Genomic DNA, 17,471 nt, shown 5'->3' with positions numbered 1-17,471 from the left:
GATACTTCAAATTGCACGGAACCCTCGGTGCACAAGTACGACTCACACTTGTCGCTTTTTAGGAGACAGTTAATTTTTTTGTCATAAATAAACAATCGGAAATTAGGTAAAAGATACACGGAATTTATATTTTTTATGCTTTTAAGTTTATTAACAAAAAATATATGACTAGAGGTCTATTATATTAAACTCGCAGTATAGGATAATAATTGAATATATCTGAGGACAATTTCATACATACCATGACATGACTCAAACTAAGCTCTATTCGAGTACAACAATATAATGACTATAAAATATAACTTGAAATCTCATCCAGAATTAGAAAAATATTGCAAAATTCTACTTGCACTTCTTGTTCTTCATGTGCTGACGATGAAGAGAGAGAAGTCTTTATAATAAATCGCTTTTCTAACATTTCAATTAATTCGTCCTGCACTATGAAACCTTTTTCAATTTTCTCTACATGTTGACAACATTTTCGCTCAGTTAAAATTCGGCGTATGGTAGTGCTGGGAACCCCTGTAATAAGTAGCATTTATCTAAGACAAAATATACCTAAAACTAAAAGTATCAAAATCAAAACAGTTCGTTTCAACTTACCAGACAACTCAACGACACGCTTTAAAATCGAAATCTTCGCGTATTGTATACACATTGTATACAATATTCCTCGCTTGAGATCTAAGCGGTTTTCTCGACATTTTCACCAGATAACAATCGTTCAAGACGAATTACAAAATATAAGCAACAATAAACGATTTGAGCCAGTTGACAGTTGCCATATGAAAATCACTATTTTTTTACTTTTAAAAATGCCATCAGTTTCTGGTACACCTTAGTATTCAGTACGAGTATTTACTTATTTATTGAAACACCTTTTACATAAAAAATATATATAATGATGCCCTGTTGGGGCGTAGCAGCGTAGTAGTAATAATGAAGTTCTGAATAAAAACTTTAGATATGAAGTCTTCTTCAAAACAACTAAAATAATAATAAGTTTACAGTTTACCATTGATGATTTATCAATTTCTGTGTGCTAATAAGGTTTTTATTATAGTTTCGTTTCGCTAATTATTATGTTATTTATAAATAAGACAACGAATCATAAAAAAAATATTTTATTTTACTCCAATTTAAATTTAATTACAATACCTGCTAAGCGAAAATAAATCAATGAACTAAAATAATTTCTTTGCTCACCCGCGACTTTATGATACCTACTTATATGTTAGACTAGCATCTGATGCATGGTGTACGGTTGTGTTGCTCTGTATCACTACCATGAGTTTACAGTGACCGTACTCGATAACGACAGCGTAAGTTATAAGTATTATTAGTACGGTCACTGTAAACTCATGGTAGTGGTACTGAAGATCGGTTAGATCGAAAAGCGTCAGAGTAGTGTGGTGGTTACAGATGGGTTCGTATGATTTGTGTGTGCTCTTACAGTGTGGAGGTGGAGGAACTGCATGAACACGCATATCTTGCATAAGCTTAGCTATCGTAAGGTCGCGGGTGAGCAAGGAAATTCTTTTAGTTCATTGATATGGACCACCGCAAAAATTATCATGGAACAATCCACACCCATGAGGGTTTCGATGACAGGCTATAGTTCATTTTTTTAGCATTAGAAAGAAGGTAAGTGATTTTGGCGTCTTTTTATTGGTAACCCTTCAAATGAAGGGAATAAAAAAAATATTTTTTTTTCTGCAGGTGGTAGGACCTTGTGCAAGGTCCGCCCGGATTGCTACCACCATCTTGCTCGCCAATCCTGCCGGGAAGCAGCAGTGCTTGCACTGTGAAATTACTGGCACTTGAGGTATCCCATCTTAGGCCTCTAGGTTGGCAACGCATCTGCAATACCCCTGGTGTAGCAGATGTTTATGGGCAGTGGTGTGGTGATCTCTTACCATCAGGAGACCCACTTGCTCGTTTGCCATCCAGTCGAATAATATTTTTTTAATATACTAGAATTTAATAAAAATTCTACTTATTGAGTTACAGTTGTCATGATAGATATGATGAGATAAGTACGAGTTTTTTTGAAGTAGTGACGATTTTTCCTTTTGTACGAAACCCTTAAAATAAAGAGATACCTACGTAGATAAATGCAGACTAAGTGGCGGCTGTTGTTGCTAATTAGTTTGTAAATAAATAATGAATGACTAAACACCATTCGTGTACTGTGTCGGTTGCGGACCGGTTTGGTCTCCGATGTCAATGCCAAGGTAAAACTTAAATTGGGCTGACGGCACGTGTAGTTTCGTAAATAATTATATAATAGCTTTTAGCAGCAGCTTCCACCGCGCGATTTTTTTCTATATAATGTGGATTTTAGATTTTGTATGCTTTTAACCTCCGACGCAAAAAGAGGGGTGTTATAAGTTGACCGGTACGTGTTTCTGTGTCAGCCTGTGGCACCCTAGCTCTTAAACGGGTAGACAAATTTGAATGCGGTTTTTTTATTTGAATGGTTCTTAGACGTTTCATCAAAATAGGTCGGTCGTTTTTGAGATATTGAAGTTTGAAGTGACAAAGTCAGGGGTTTTCCAACTTGTTTGTTGGAGGTTAGGTTATAGTCAATGAGGGCTATCGTGTTGTGTCTCACTAGATGGCGCACTGTTGCGTGAGGTTTTTAAGTATGGCTTTCAAAGTCTGTTATTACGGGCGTGAAAACAAAGTTTAGATTAAAATCATATTTATTACACCTTAAAATCGTACCATAAAATTGATCTGATAATTTACTTTTTCGTAAATAAAAAATTATAAAGAAGCGGTCAAGTAGGAGTCGGACTCGCCCATGAAGGGTTCCGTAGCAGCAAGTAACATAATTATAAAAGTTTCCTTTACTTTACGATTTATGACGTATTAAAAAAAATACTCACTAGATCACGTTCAAACCAATTTTCGGTAGAAGTTTGCATGATAATGTAGGTACCTACATCATATAGTTTTTTTTAGTTTTATCATTATCTTATTTTATTAGTTACAGGGGGGGACACACACATTTTAACACACATTTTTTGGAAGTGTCTCTCGCGCAAACTATTCACTTTAGAAAAAAATGATATTAAGAACCTCAATATCAGTTCTAAGTATGGGGAAACCCCAAAATTTATTGTTTTTTTCTAGTTTTGTATGAAAATCTTAATGCGGTTCACAGATACATCTACTTACCAAGTGTCAACAGTATAGTTCTTATAGTTTCGGAAATAAAATGGCTGTGACATACGGACGGACAGACAGACAGACATGTATGACGAAACCATAAGGATGGCGAGCTGTGGCGAGACGAGTCGTGTGGTGATCATGGCGCATGCAACTGTGTCGAAATATCGAGCTTGTCTAAAATCAAGGTACGCGGCACAAAACCCGAATTTAATACATAAAATTTAGTAATGACTGCGTTAGTCTAAACTAAAACATTGCGTTATAAATATGTCCAAGTGTTTACTCGTAAAAGATTATAGCTAATCAAGATGATTAAATAATTAAAATAACCTCCTCAATTATTTAAACTCTTAAAAAATATCACATCAGCCTACGAAAACGTAGCAAGGATAAACGTAGAAAAATTGGCAAAGACAGATTTTCATGTTTGCATTCTGCCAAAACATGTCTCAAAGTTTTACATTTGCATTTAAAACAGATTTTACCTTTTTGTTTATTAATCATTGAACTAAAAGAATTGACTAAGCAAATTGCTATCGTAAGGTCGCGGGTGAGCAAGGAAATTCTTTAAGTTCATTCATATGGACCTCCGCAAAGTAACGCCTGATTCAATAAATTATTAATTAATCATGTTTACATTTTGATTTACGTGGACTCATTTAATTTATATAATCAGTCCATTTAGGATAACATTGGACTCTAGAAGGTCACAGAAGAAGGGGTTCTAAACATTTTTTGTGAAGACGACTTTTATTACGAAATAACGATGATGATGATGGTGAATAAAAGAAGTAATAAGATAAAGTCATAATTTTGTTTACTTTGTTAGTAGATTAATACGTAATTTATTTACAAAATAACACAATATTAATGAGTACGTAATTTGCTGAATCTTAATTCGATTTATATTTATACCTACCTACATATTAATAACTGTGTTTCGTAGACTCATCCGCTCTCATTCTCTGTTTAAAAATATTTCTACTCGTACCTAGTTTCTGCTATGAAGTTAAAGCTTTTTCCATTCCAATTTTCATCAAAGTTGGTGCATTGCTTTAGTTGTGAGTATTAACTATTCGTGTAATGATTAAAGTTCATCACATTTTCATCCAAATTGGCGATTAAAAACTATAAAATATAATGTAAAGAATATTTCTTGAGTTAACAATATCATAAACGTTCCGTTTCTTGCAGAATGTTCTTTACCTCTGCCATTTTAGGTATTTTATAGGAAGACGTATGTTTTTAACAAAATAGGAAAAGTTTTTTTATTGTTTTTAAATTATGATATGAAAAATAGCAAAGTTAATTTCACTAATATTAATTATAATTGCGAAAGTTTGTAAGTCTGCATGTTTGTTTATTGCCTACCTCTTCACGTCTTAACCGCTGAACCGATTTAGGTGAAATTCGGCAAACAGATAGTACAAGTCCCGGGGACGGACATAGAATAGTTTTTATCCCGGAAAATTGCATAGTTCCCGCAGGCTAGCAACTAATTGACGTCATCGATATTTTAATTGGAATTAAGTTTAGACCGTATACAAAAAAAAATGCAATCTATTAAATGACTTCCTAAAGCGTGCACTATAAAGAGCTTATTTTCCTTCTGTCTATTCCTATATTGAACAGATCATCTAACCTTAGATAAACTTCCTTCTAATATTATAATCTCGTGCGTCCTCGCGACGGCCGAATGTGCTTTAAAAAGCTTAGTCATTGAATAAAACATCTTGGAATAATATCCATATTATTAAGAAAGCTGTTGGCCCACGTCTTAGCACAGTTAAAATGAGACTAAATAAGACAGTTGTACATCAATAAAACTTTGTTTATAACTTTTATCTTGGCACTAGAAATGAGGATCTGCCGAGTCCTACCTAAATTTAGGCAACCTACCCTCTCCCAGGGGGTATAAGCAGGGGCCAATTTTACAAACTAAGCTATTGAGGTGTCATTATCTACGGATTTTTTTGCACTGAATCGAATACCATACCCATACTCATAGGATCAACATTTTGCGAGATTTGAAGGGTTTTTGTTGGAAATATAGAACAGTCTAAAAACCATTTATCAACAATAGTTTCTAAAGATGTGGATGTGATGGTAATACTGTTTGTTCTCAGTGATACTGAGAAGCTATATTGTTGCTTAAACCCAAAATTGGTCGAGTTAAAATAAAAATATTTTGTTTTCCATGTTTTCAACAAAAACAAGACAAACACCCTTCATATCTCGCTGCATAAAATATTGATCCTATGAGTATAGGTATGGTCTCATTCCATCCAGCTCAAAAAAATGCATAGAAAATTATATTGTAACGGATAACTCACGTCTTAAACCGAGTTTAGCTCGACATGTTTCGGGCTATTTCGTAGCCCTTCTTCTCGGCGGCTGCCGCAAAACGCACACTACGCGCCACCGCTCTGATCGCTCAACTGTTTCGTCGGGCAGTCGCGCGATCAGAGCGGTGGCGCATAGCGTGTTGCGGCAGCCGCCGAGTCGCGTGCTCCTGAGAAGAAGGGCTACGAAATAGCCCGAAACATGTCGAGCTAAACTCGGTTTAAGACGTGAGTTTTTTCTAGTGCCAAGATAAAAGTTATAAACAAAGTTTCATTGATGTACATATTTTGCCGGCAAAATATGCCATTTTTCCTGTGCTAAACCCTGTTTATCTTAATTTGCAGGTACCGATGGACTGGTGGAGAAGCTCGGACGGCGTAACGCTGTGCCCGTCGTGTATCTAAAGGGCAGTCACTACGACATCGGTTTTGATACGGTCAGTTCAACTGCCATACTCAGAGATGAGTAGGTACTTTTTGAGACCACATTGCAGTCAACACTATAATAGGCATTAATATACTTACTATAATAAAAAAGTCAAAAAGTCAAAAGTAAGTATTTGCCAGAATACAGTACAGGAATGTATATATTTTTTATTTCAATGTATTATTCAGCCTGCATGCAGGCGTGCAAATATTTTGTTAAGGGGCGATTAATTATTTTAATTTAATAAAATTACACATTTCCCATGTCAAATACCAAATTAAAATAGATCAAAAATCACAAAAATAATCAAAACAAATAAGTTCAAAAGTTCAATCAATAATAACTTCCAAATATAACTCTTAACGGTATAAAAACATCTGTCGATAAGGTGTTGGTGTACAGCGCCGGTTACAGGAAGCCCAGCTACTGTCCATCCTCCCGCTCGAGCCTCAAGGGCTAACAATTTCAGCACATTTAGACTCCAAGTACCTGCCAAGCACCAGCGTTCCTGCGCTCCGACTTCTGGCGGGAGGGTGTGGTGGTCCGTCGTTTTAGGGCAGCGACGAAGACGACGTTCAAAAATCCCTATAAAGTTATTTTTGACTAGTTACGGAGCCAAAATGGCAATACGGAACCCTTATAGTTTCGTCATGTCTGTCTGTCCGTCTGTCCGTCCGCGGCTTTGCTCAGGGACTATCTCAATGCTAGAAAGCTGTAATTTTGCACGAATATATGTAAACTATACCAACCAAATAGTACAATAAAAAATTAAAAAAAAATTTTTTTAGCGTATCTACGTAGAGCGATAGAGCGTACCATATTTAGGTGTGAAGCGGATGGACAGAATCCGGAACACCACGCTGCGCTCAAAAACACGCATAACCGACTGAAAGACTGCTAAGCTAAAATGGGACAGGGCTGGACACGTCTGTCGCATGCACCCACAAAGGTGGGTTCGCACAGTTACTTGGTGGGCGCCGGAGAACGGCCAGCGACATCGAGGCAGACCGAGAAGGAGATGGCGGGACGATCTGGACACGTACGCAAAGGACTGGCCCGACATTGTGTCAGAACGATAGTTGTGGAGGTCAAGAGGGGAGGCTTTTGCCCAGCAGTGGGACACTATACAGGCTACTTAAAAAAAAAAGCGTATCTACACCTCCCATAGACGTAAAGTGGGGTGTTTTATTTTTTCATCCAACCCTATAATGTGCGGTTTCGTTGGATAGGTCTTTTATCTGTCATCTCCCAGGATAACAGGATCGAAGGGTTTTGGGCACAAATTTGTGCCTCTGGGAGAGGACAGGTTAAAACCATTAGGGGGGTGCTACAAGACTATTTTTCGATTTAGTGATTTGTTTGCGAAATATTCAACTTTAAAGTGCAAATTTTCATAAAAATCGAGCATCTCTAAAATCTAAACCGGTGAGTGGAAAAATTTGAAAAAATTCAGAATGGTAGTAAATATATCAAACCTTGAAGGAAAACTATAACGGCTAAGTTTGCTTTAGAATATTAGTAGTTTAAGAGTAAATCGCAGCCTAAGGTATAAAAACATACCTAAACTTGGTAGATTCCGTATAAAATACGAAATCCTTAGAGAAATATCACTTATTTTTTTCGTAATGGCTACGGAACCCTATTTTGGGCGTGACCGACACGCTCTTGGCCGGTTTTATTGGATAATTTAAATTTTACAGTGCATTGGTTTTCTAACTGAATGCTGTATTTTTTTATTAATAAATAATTAAGTTTCAAGTAAATCATTCATTCAGATGCCTAAGGATAATTTTCATCAAACGGCTCGCATCGGATCAGAAAGAATTTTACAAAAACTTTTTTATTCCAGGGTCGCCTCTTCGCGTCCGTCATCAAGAACTTCCTCGTCACTTACGAGAACTTGCCCGACTTCGAAAAGGAGTATGCCACGGAGACGGGGCGGGGAGCGTATGACAAGACACTGGCTAACATGAAGAATAGATACCCGCAGTACGTGAAAGAGATCCAGGGGATCGCTGATGGAGCCAACGTGCCCTTTTACAAGGTAAACTTGAGTCTAGGATCCCTACTTAGTACTAGATTCTCGCGTCTAGGTCCTTGACTTTACAGATATTTATACTTGGTTTGGATGGGAACTTAATGTAAACAAACTTTTTTTTTATTCGACGGGATCCGCTAACGAGCAAGTCGGTCTCCTGATGGTAAGAGATCACCACCGCCCATAAACACCTGCAGGGGTATTGCAGATGCGTTGCATACCTAGAGGTCTAAGATGGGATACCTGACGTGCCAGTAATTTCACCAGCTGTCTTACTCTCCACGCCGAAACACAACAGTGCAAGCACTGCTGCTTCACAGCAGGATTAGCGAGCAAGATGATGGTGGCAATCCGGGCGGACCTTGCACAAGTAAATGCTTCCGTAAATGTTGGCAGCTGTTCCTTCTTCATTTGGACGACATCATCGGCACTATTAACGATCCGAAGCTGCCGCGAGCTGACGCCGGGGGCTGCAGCTCCATCGGCATCAACACTCCTGATGCTGTAAGTAAAATCGTCAATCATCAGCTTCACCTTCAGTCCACGGTTGCGAACTGAGACGGCGCTGACTTAGATAAGGCTGATCAAGCAAAGATGTGCGAGGATGTGTTGCGAGAAATGGGTTTTTCATAAACCAATAGAAACGCATTTACCAAGCCTCGCTACGCTCAGCTGTTTCCACCAGCAAGGATAGGTAATGAAGCGTCTCTATTGCTTCATGAAAAAAAGTTTGAAACCCCCAAAACTTTGTCACTTCAAAGTTCAATATCTCACTAAAAAACCATCGCTAAAAAAACCTGCTTTCAAATAAAAAAACCGCATTCAAATTCAAATCATTCGCATCGCACTTTTACACGTCATTTTTTTAAACTACCAGCGCTTTCGGAAAGACCATCATTGCCAAGAAGAATGCGCCGCAAGAAACTTGGCAGAAAGTCATTTTTTCACAATTAAATAATTACAAATAAAATACTTAAAAACTACAGTATACAATCAAAGAAAAGTTTGTAGGTTATGTTATAGGTTTAGGTTAATTTTATTTATTTTTTTATAAAGAGGATGCCTCACTCTTTATTTTTGTAGTTGTAATTATTTTTTTAATATTCTTTGACATTGTTTGGTTTCTTTTGACTATTTGTGGTTTGATTATTTTGTTATTAAATAATTTGACATTTTTGTTTTATTTAGTCAGGATTTATCTTTAGTTTATTAGGTAATGTGTATAATATAACATTGTAAATTTTCTATTTAATAAATGAACATAAAATAAAAAGTAAGATTCAAACATGTCAACGATCAATGGAAAGAAGCATGTTGAATATCAAAATCAGTGATAGATTAAAGAAATAAATTACAAAATAATAATAATAATACAGGGATGTATGGGGTCCCTTCGTTACAAAACTAAACACTAACTATATCTACGTTCAGTAGAAGTGTACAATGCTTCCACCGTCATATTCGTCGTCATTCAAATCAGTCCACCCGTTTAAGAGCTACGGTGCCACAGACAGACAGACAGATATACAGACACACAGACACACATGGCGGTCAAACTTATAACACCCCCTTTTTGAGTTGGGGGGTTAAAAACACATTCCGCACGAAACGCAGCCTAATGGTGATTTTCCACCGGCGAGGCGAGACGAGACGAGGCGAGACGAGAATTGAAATTTGTATGATTGTATGCATACTCGCGCGCCCGCCGCGAGCCTCCGCGGGCGCTGCCATACAAATTTCGATTCTCGTCTTGCCTCGTCTCGTCTCGCCTCGTCTCGTCTCAGCTCGTCTCAGCTCGCCGGTGGAAAAGCACCTTGAGGCATATCGTTCGATATCAATAAGTATCGCGAACTGGAACATCAAAATTATTTTGGAATTGAAATGTAATTTCGAATAAAACGTCACTTTTTTACTATGTTTTTTTTTCAGTCTGTTTTAGGCCATAACGAAGACGCCTTCAGTGCCACCCTTAACCATTGGTACATCGTGTCAGCTCACGTCATACCATCTCCAGAAGAAATCCAATACGGGGTACGTCAAAAAGCTTGTACCCCACAAAATTCGAAGTTCGTGTCGTTCGGTCCCTCTGACACTTATACTATTTAATACGAGAGTGAGAGGGACGGTACGATACGAACTTCGTTTTCGATTTTCGTAGTAGGCCCTCTGAGGTCGTATTGTATAACGCGTTGACGTTAACAATTGAATTCACCGTCTCTTTCTGCCCTAATCTTATGACGTATGATAGAAAGAAGTGGGGGAAACGATTGTGATACCAAGTGTGTTAGACGATAAGTCCCGCTTCAAAAATGGTGTACTTAGTACATTGTGTTAAGGGCGGTAAATAAGGAATTACGAACGAGAGTCTATTAGAAGCCCGAAGTCGAAGACTGAGGGCTTTAATGAGTCGATGTTCGTAATTCTAGTTTCGCCCGTGCGACATACAATGTCTTTCATCACATTTGCGAGTAAAATTTAATATTTCTAAAATAAAAAATATAATTCTTCCAAATTTTGACGATTTGCTCCTGCTCTTGGCAGCGCCGCCCTCCCCCAGAGCAACTCAACCTTCACCATGCTACAAATGTTAAATAAGATGTTAACATTTGGGCGCACGACCCGCCCCGCTCCCCCGCTGCAGTCCTGTGTATATGTTGGGCTTTAAAGAAAGAAAGAAAGAAAGTAATATTTTATTCGGACCTCGCACATTACATAAAAAGCATAATTGAAATACATTAAAAAAAGGAAAAAGTAAAATATAAAAGAAAAAAACAACAATAATATCACATTTTTCCACCTAAATAACCATTCACACCTCACAGGCGGTGGAGGAGAGATTCGCGTCGCTCTGCTACGCCGGCCAGCTGCCAGGATACACTATGGGCCACAACGAGAATGGTCTGGTCTTCTCCATCAACACCCTCAGTGCTTTGCACCTCAAGCCAGGAGGCACCCGTGAGGACAAATAAATAATTATCGTGGGTCAAATTAAAAACAGCAAGGCTACTACGAAACTCGAAGTTCGTTTCATACCGTGCCTCTCGCTCTCGTATTAAACAGTATTTTGAATTTGAATTTGATACCAAAAAAATGTAAAGGATTATAATATGTCCTTGCTTGTTACATAATTATTTGCTGTGACTTATTTTTCAAAAGCGTTTTTCAATAAAAAGACACGTCAAGATCGCTTACCTATTTTCTAATGCTAAAAAAACGAAGTATAGCTTGTCACGAAAATCCTCATTGGAAGGAGTGGGGTGGGGTTCGAAGAAGTCTTATTATTTCTAAAGGAGAGGGTCTAAAATATTATTAATAATATTACTAGTAACTCTTTTTGTTTATTTAAATGATCTTTAAACCTTATTTCAGCTCGCACGTTCATTACGAGAGCTCTGCTGGCCGCCAAGAGTTTTGCGGAGGCAGAGAAGATCCTGCGAGACGAAGGTCTGGGTGCCGCTAATGGTAAGACTGAGTCCATGAGGCAAGACTATAAAAAATAGTACTTATGGGATAAGGTTGCCAAAAGAATAGGTAGCTTGGGACAAAGTTGCCAAGTAATAGATGACAAGGGGCAAGGTTGTCAAAAGAATAGATAGTATGAGACAATAGGTTGCTAAGAGAATAGACATCATGGGGCATGGTTGAAGAGTAATTGATGGCATGGGGCAAGGTTGCCAAGTAATAGACAGCATGGGACATGGTTGCCAAAAGAATATATAGCATGGGACAATAGATGATATATGGCAAGGTTGCCAAGTAATAGATGGCGTGTGGCGTGATTGCAAAAACTCAAATAGAATAACAAAATTTGTGCTAAAAAGTGTAAGGATTATAGTATTTAGGCATTTTGTAGACTCTGTTCACTTCAACAGAAAATAGTGTGAGTATACAGGGTGGCTCTTTAGATCGGTCAGTATGGAAAAGTCTGAAACTATAACGAAGACGAACGACATACGAAGATCTGTTCTTAATGACAAGAAAAACTGGATAGATTAAAAAAAAATACTCAGAACGGGATTCAAACCCGGTTGTTTTGAAAAATAAAACTTACATTATTTCTATTTGGATATGGATAGTGTAGGTCATAAAGCAATAAAATGTCCCTGTAAACACGATATCTAATAGAATGAAAAAATTGCATTGTATTTGTTATTCTTTAATAATGTACCTATGTTTTATTTTTCAAATCGTCCGGTCTCGATTCCCGAGCTGGGTACAAGTTTTTTTAAATGTATTTTAGTTTTTAATGTTACAAAAACTGGTGACATGGTTCCTAAGAACAGATCTTCGTATGAGCCACCCTTAGCAAGTGTGTGCTTCGCTTATTAGTCGGTGCTGTTACAGGATTCTCCATAAACATGATCTGGTCTGACGCGTGGGGCGCGCGGCAACTCTACAATGTGGAAGTGGCGCCAGAAAAGACCGACAAAAGCGCCAGGAGCGCCCTCAACGTCCACAAATACGATAAGGACTCGCTCGTGCACTGCAACATGTGAGTGCTTTCTTCTCACTCTACCAAGTTTGTCTCTTTTATCCTACTAGTATTATTAAGGCGAAAGTTGGTGAATTTTTTTTCAATACCGCCCGCCCATGGACACCTAATAAACAGAATTATGGGTGGCGGTAAGTCATCATCTCAGCCTATGGCACAGGCCTCCTCTCAGAATGAGAGGGCATGGGCCGTAGTTCCCACGCGGGCCCAGTGCGGATTGGGATCTTCACACACACCATTGAACTGATTCGCAGGTTTGTGCTGGTTTCCTCACGATGTTTTCCTTTATTCTGTTTCTCAAACTACCAGACCCCGCTCCGCTACCCCCCTCCTCCCCCTGCGACCCCTAATTGTATGATGTAAGTTATGGATGACAACTTAACTAAATCAATGAAGATTATTAATAGTTTCTCCTTCTCTGAAGAACATATCTTCAATCCGTATATAATACTTTTCCAGCTACCAACGCCTGAACGTGACAGAGGTGATTGGCCCCATAATAGACAGCAGCGTGGCGCGTCTATCGGCGATAAATCACCACAAGCCACCTACGAATAGGCGTGACGTGGCAGCAATACTCTCTGACACTAGTGGCAAGACGTTCACCGTGTGGCAAGGCCGTCCGGACACCATTATTAAGACCATAACTACAGGTATGTTTGTGTAGAATAGATTCATAATGTAATAGATGAAACGTGGCAGAACCTATCTTACACTGGTGGCAAGACGTTCATTGTCTGGCAAGGTCATCTCGCCCGCATTATCAAGACAAGACCATAGCTACAGGTCAGTTTGTGTAGTATAGATTAATATGTAATAGATGAAACGTGGCAGAACCTATCTTACACTGGTGCCAACACGTTCATTGTCTGGCAAGGTCAACTCGCCAGCAATCAAGACCATAACTACAGGTCAGTTTGTGTAGAATAGATTCATAATGTAATAGATGAAACGTGGCAGAACCTATCTTACGCTGGTGGCAACACGTTCATTGTCTGGCAAGGTCATCTCGCCAGCTTATAACATGCCAGTGTACGAGTAAAATACGCTATTATGAAAACCATAGCTACAAGCCAATTTGTGTAGTAGAAAATATTCGTGGGTAGTGCTATGTGACAAACAAATGTGATACTAGTAGCAAATACATTCACCACGCGGGAAGATCCTTACACCAACCAGTACTAAGACTATGCCACAGGTGTTGTAGTACCATGCCACGCTTATAGACGCGACGTGGCAAGACACGCCATACCTTATATAGGTATCTGGTACTGTCATCAAGATCCTTAAGTTAATAACTTAGCTACAACACAGTATGCTCCATTTATTTTTACATTTGAAACTTAACGGTAAAATTTGCACACGTTTTTAAATGAAACAACGAAACTATTTAAAATTGTGTTAACTTCTATAATAAAAACATAATAAATACCGCTAATAAATGTACGTGTAGGTATTTTGAGTCCATTTCTGTTCGAAATGCCGAGAAGCGTGTGTTACAATATGTCCGTTAATTCAAACCTTAAATAAAACGGAGTACTTATAGTAGGGTGGTGTTATTATACTGTGTAAGGCCTATGCCACGAATTTAGATACGACGTGGCATTCTACAAAAGATACTAGTTACAAAGACATAAAGTTGTTTTATTACTGTCTCCAGGTATATTCGACCTGGACAAGCGTTCTTGGAGTATCTACATAGACCAAGCTAACAACTCCGAGCCAGTGGCTGTGCTGCCTCTGCGATTCACACAGCTCAACGAACTGTTCTAAAGGTTTGCGTATCATCAGGCGGAAGACGTAGACTGAACAAAGGCCTGCTTACCACCTGCATGTGTCGTCGCTCCACCAACGCCTGGCAACGCTACCACAGTGTAACGCTACGTCATTTGTTTCAAGGTCGAGATTTCTCCCCTAGTTATCTGTTCATCGAGCGATGTGACTATGTCCATTACGTATTTATTATAATACCAAATTCAATTGATGTTTAATTAGTAATTATTATTAATTTATTGAAAATGAATCATAGTTTTAGCAGAATATTGAATCAATAAATCAGGGTTCTATAACTAGCTAGATGGCGCTAGTATCGTGTGTCCGTTTGATAGCTTTGACAATCTGAGGGCCTACTTCGAAGTTTGAAAATCGAAGTTCGTATTGTACCGCCTTTCTCGCTCTCGTATTGAATAATAATAAAGCGATATTCCATCTCAGAAACCGTCATTATTTTTGGTAGCTGCGGTAGCCATTTGTATTTTTTTTTAAATAACTACAGACGTGTTGAATGAAAGTCACACGTTTCCTGCGTATGGTATTAGCTTAAAATTATCAAAGTGTGAGCGTAAACATTTACTAATCTCTGTAATTATTATTATTAATAGTGTATCAAAATATAATATAATTATCATGCTTCAATGGCAATTATTATGAAGTATTGCGGAAAAACACAGGACTGCGCTTGATTTAGGTAAGAATAAAATGTTAAAATAGTAGATTGCACAACAAGAGCATAATACGAGCCATTTTACCCAAGACGTTCATAGCCACCCGAGCCGGTATAGCGAGGGTGCATAGACACGCCAAGGGGAAAATGGGTTTAATGCTCGAGTTTTACACTGCTTTTCACTTCGATTGCGAGGGAATGAAATAGCAACAGTGGAAACAGTTCACGTACTATGTACCTTTTATTTTTCATGCATTCCTATTCCTATATAATTATATTTTTTTAGTTTTATTGATTTATTTTTAGTTTTATATAAATTAAAAATTAACAAAAATATAATATGTAGAAACTTTTTGTTTGTCGCTGTTGACACCTGATTACCTTAGTCTTAGACGAAGATTTTATTTTATGCACTAGAGAATAAAAAGTAATTTTATGTCGCCTAGATACCTACAGCATAAATAAGACCTTTACGAGCATGAGAAGTGAAAACTATATTGTATATATTTAGCTAAATTAATGTAAATCATAATTATATCCGTCCAAAGAGGGAAAATGCAATTATAAGAAATAAATTCATGAATAATTCGTTATTTTGTGACGGGGATTTACTTCGCCATTATATCTTAAGAAATAAATGTATTCTTGCAATTACATGCCTACATTAGTTTTTGTAAATCAAATTATTATTTTTGTTTCTTTACCGCAATTAAAATAGCTACCTTATTACAGAGTTATATACGTACTTAATTAGTCTCAAAAGGTGTGATGTGTACAGTCACGAGCGTCAACTTGGGACCCACAAGATCGAACATCTGTCATTTTGTGTGACAATTCAAAGGATTTTTTCACGAAATGGGCCCGAAAACGTCTCCGTGACCGTACTTACTTCAAATAAATAAATGGTTTTTATTTTATATTATTTGTTTCATTAACTTTGAAATAGTTTTCGAACAATTGGTTATTAACCCCCGACGCAAAGAGGGGTGTTATAAGTTTGATGCTATTATCTGTCGGCGGCATCGTAGCTCTCAAGCGGATGGACTGATTTCGACGTTTTTTACGTGAAAGCAAGTTTCCATGCGGTGGTTCTTAGCTGTATATAAAAAAAGTTGGAAAACCCTTGTCATTTCAAAGTTCAATATCTCAAAAGCTGCTGAACCGATTTTGATAAAACATGTCTAAGAACCATCATAAAAACACCGCATTCGAATCGCTCTTTTTGCGTCGGGGGTAAGAAATCGGTTAAGACGTTTTTGAGATACTTATTCAACTTTGAAATTTAATGTCGGGGTTTATAACTTTTCTAAGTTAGTAAGGTTATTGATTGGAATTAGTTTAGCGGCCGTGATAAATAATACACTGACAAGCAAAAACAAAGGGTCCGGTTACTACAATTCCAATTGGCCCAAAACTATTAAAGATCTTGATTTAAAAAGTAAACTGAAGCTAATTTAACGTGACGACCGGACGGCCAAGTGGTTAGAGAACCTGGCTACGAAGCTTGAGGTCCCGGGTTCGATTCCCGGCCGGGGCAGATATTTGTATGAATAATACGAATGTTTGTTCTCGGGTCTTGGATGTTTAACATGTATTAAGTATGTATTTGTCTATATAAGTATGTTTATCCGTTGCCTAGTGTCCATAGTACAAGCTTCGCTTAGTTTGAGACTAGGTCAATTGGTGTCAGTGCCCCATGATATTTATTTATTTAACTACGCATAAGTTAACACGTTCGGCCCCGGCAACGATCCACAAAGCTCTTACGCTATGCCTACGCATATCCCAGTAGTCACTCCTATGCCAGTGACACGCATGTAGGAATGTTTGATATCGATTCGATTAATCGATTAATCCATGTAAAATTATCGAGAAGTAATCTATTAATCGAAAAATTTAAATAATCGATCTAATCGATAATTTTACACCGATTAATCGATATTTTACGATTTTTTTTAAAGTGAAATAAAATGGGTGACACTGCTGTACACGCCCATAGAAACTCTTGTCAGTTTGACACCAGTTTGTATGGGCGAGTACACGAAATATCGGGTCGGTATTTCCATGTCGGTATTTTACGGCCGGGAAATAGTGTCACCCATTTTATTTCACTTTAAACACATTTAAACTGTAAAAAGTTTGAATATCGCACCTAGTGTGCCGTACCTCCTTACAAAAGGCGGTGTAAAACACGGCTTCAACACCGTAGGAATGTTCGATATCGATTCGATTAATCGACTAATCGACGCCATGAGCGCCCTTAATCGATTAATTGAAATCGACACAGTTAAAATAATCGATTAAAAGGATTAATCGATTATCTCGCCATCGGTTACCATCCCTACACGCATGTCGTGTCAAAATAATTCGTACCACCTAAAGGCTGGCATAGCGTGAGGGCTTAGCGGAACGTTGCCGGAGCCGAATGCGATACACTAAGCTCTTAGGCTAGGCATAGCGCGTATCCCGCAGCAGTCACATATACGTGTCACTGGCATAGGAGTGAGAACTAAAAAGTCACAGACCTCACTGGGTTATATATCAACGCACAG

General features: G+C 38.0%; 1 protein-coding gene across 3 annotated transcripts in view; it reads left to right on the top strand.

Moving 5' to 3' along the window:
- t (C45 family peptidase tan) overlaps positions 1 to 15,836 on the top strand; it is a 93,878-nt gene extending 78,042 nt beyond the window's left edge. For all 3 annotated transcript variants that reach the window (XM_074101495.1, XM_074101482.1, XM_074101490.1), the window contains exons 2-10: positions 5,865 to 5,956; positions 7,796 to 7,990; positions 8,381 to 8,488; positions 9,914 to 10,015; positions 10,807 to 10,939; positions 11,354 to 11,446; positions 12,329 to 12,476; positions 12,936 to 13,129; positions 14,137 to 15,836. In XM_074101495.1, the coding sequence (XP_073957596.1) occupies positions 5,865 to 5,956; positions 7,796 to 7,990; positions 8,381 to 8,488; positions 9,914 to 10,015; positions 10,807 to 10,939; positions 11,354 to 11,446; positions 12,329 to 12,476; positions 12,936 to 13,129; positions 14,137 to 14,249 (1,178 nt within the window). In that variant the 3' untranslated portion in view covers positions 14,250 to 15,836. The remainder of the gene's footprint in view (positions 1 to 5,864; positions 5,957 to 7,795; positions 7,991 to 8,380; positions 8,489 to 9,913; positions 10,016 to 10,806; positions 10,940 to 11,353; positions 11,447 to 12,328; positions 12,477 to 12,935; positions 13,130 to 14,136) is intronic.
- The last annotated feature ends 1,635 nt before the right edge of the window (positions 15,837 to 17,471 follow it).

The sequence above is a fragment of the Choristoneura fumiferana genome, chromosome Z (genome assembly GCF_025370935.1).
Source record: "Choristoneura fumiferana chromosome Z, NRCan_CFum_1, whole genome shotgun sequence".
Taxonomy (NCBI): Eukaryota; Metazoa; Arthropoda; class Insecta; order Lepidoptera; family Tortricidae; genus Choristoneura; species Choristoneura fumiferana.
Note: the sequence above shows the minus strand (reverse complement) of the source record. Positions and strands in the feature narration are given on the sequence as shown.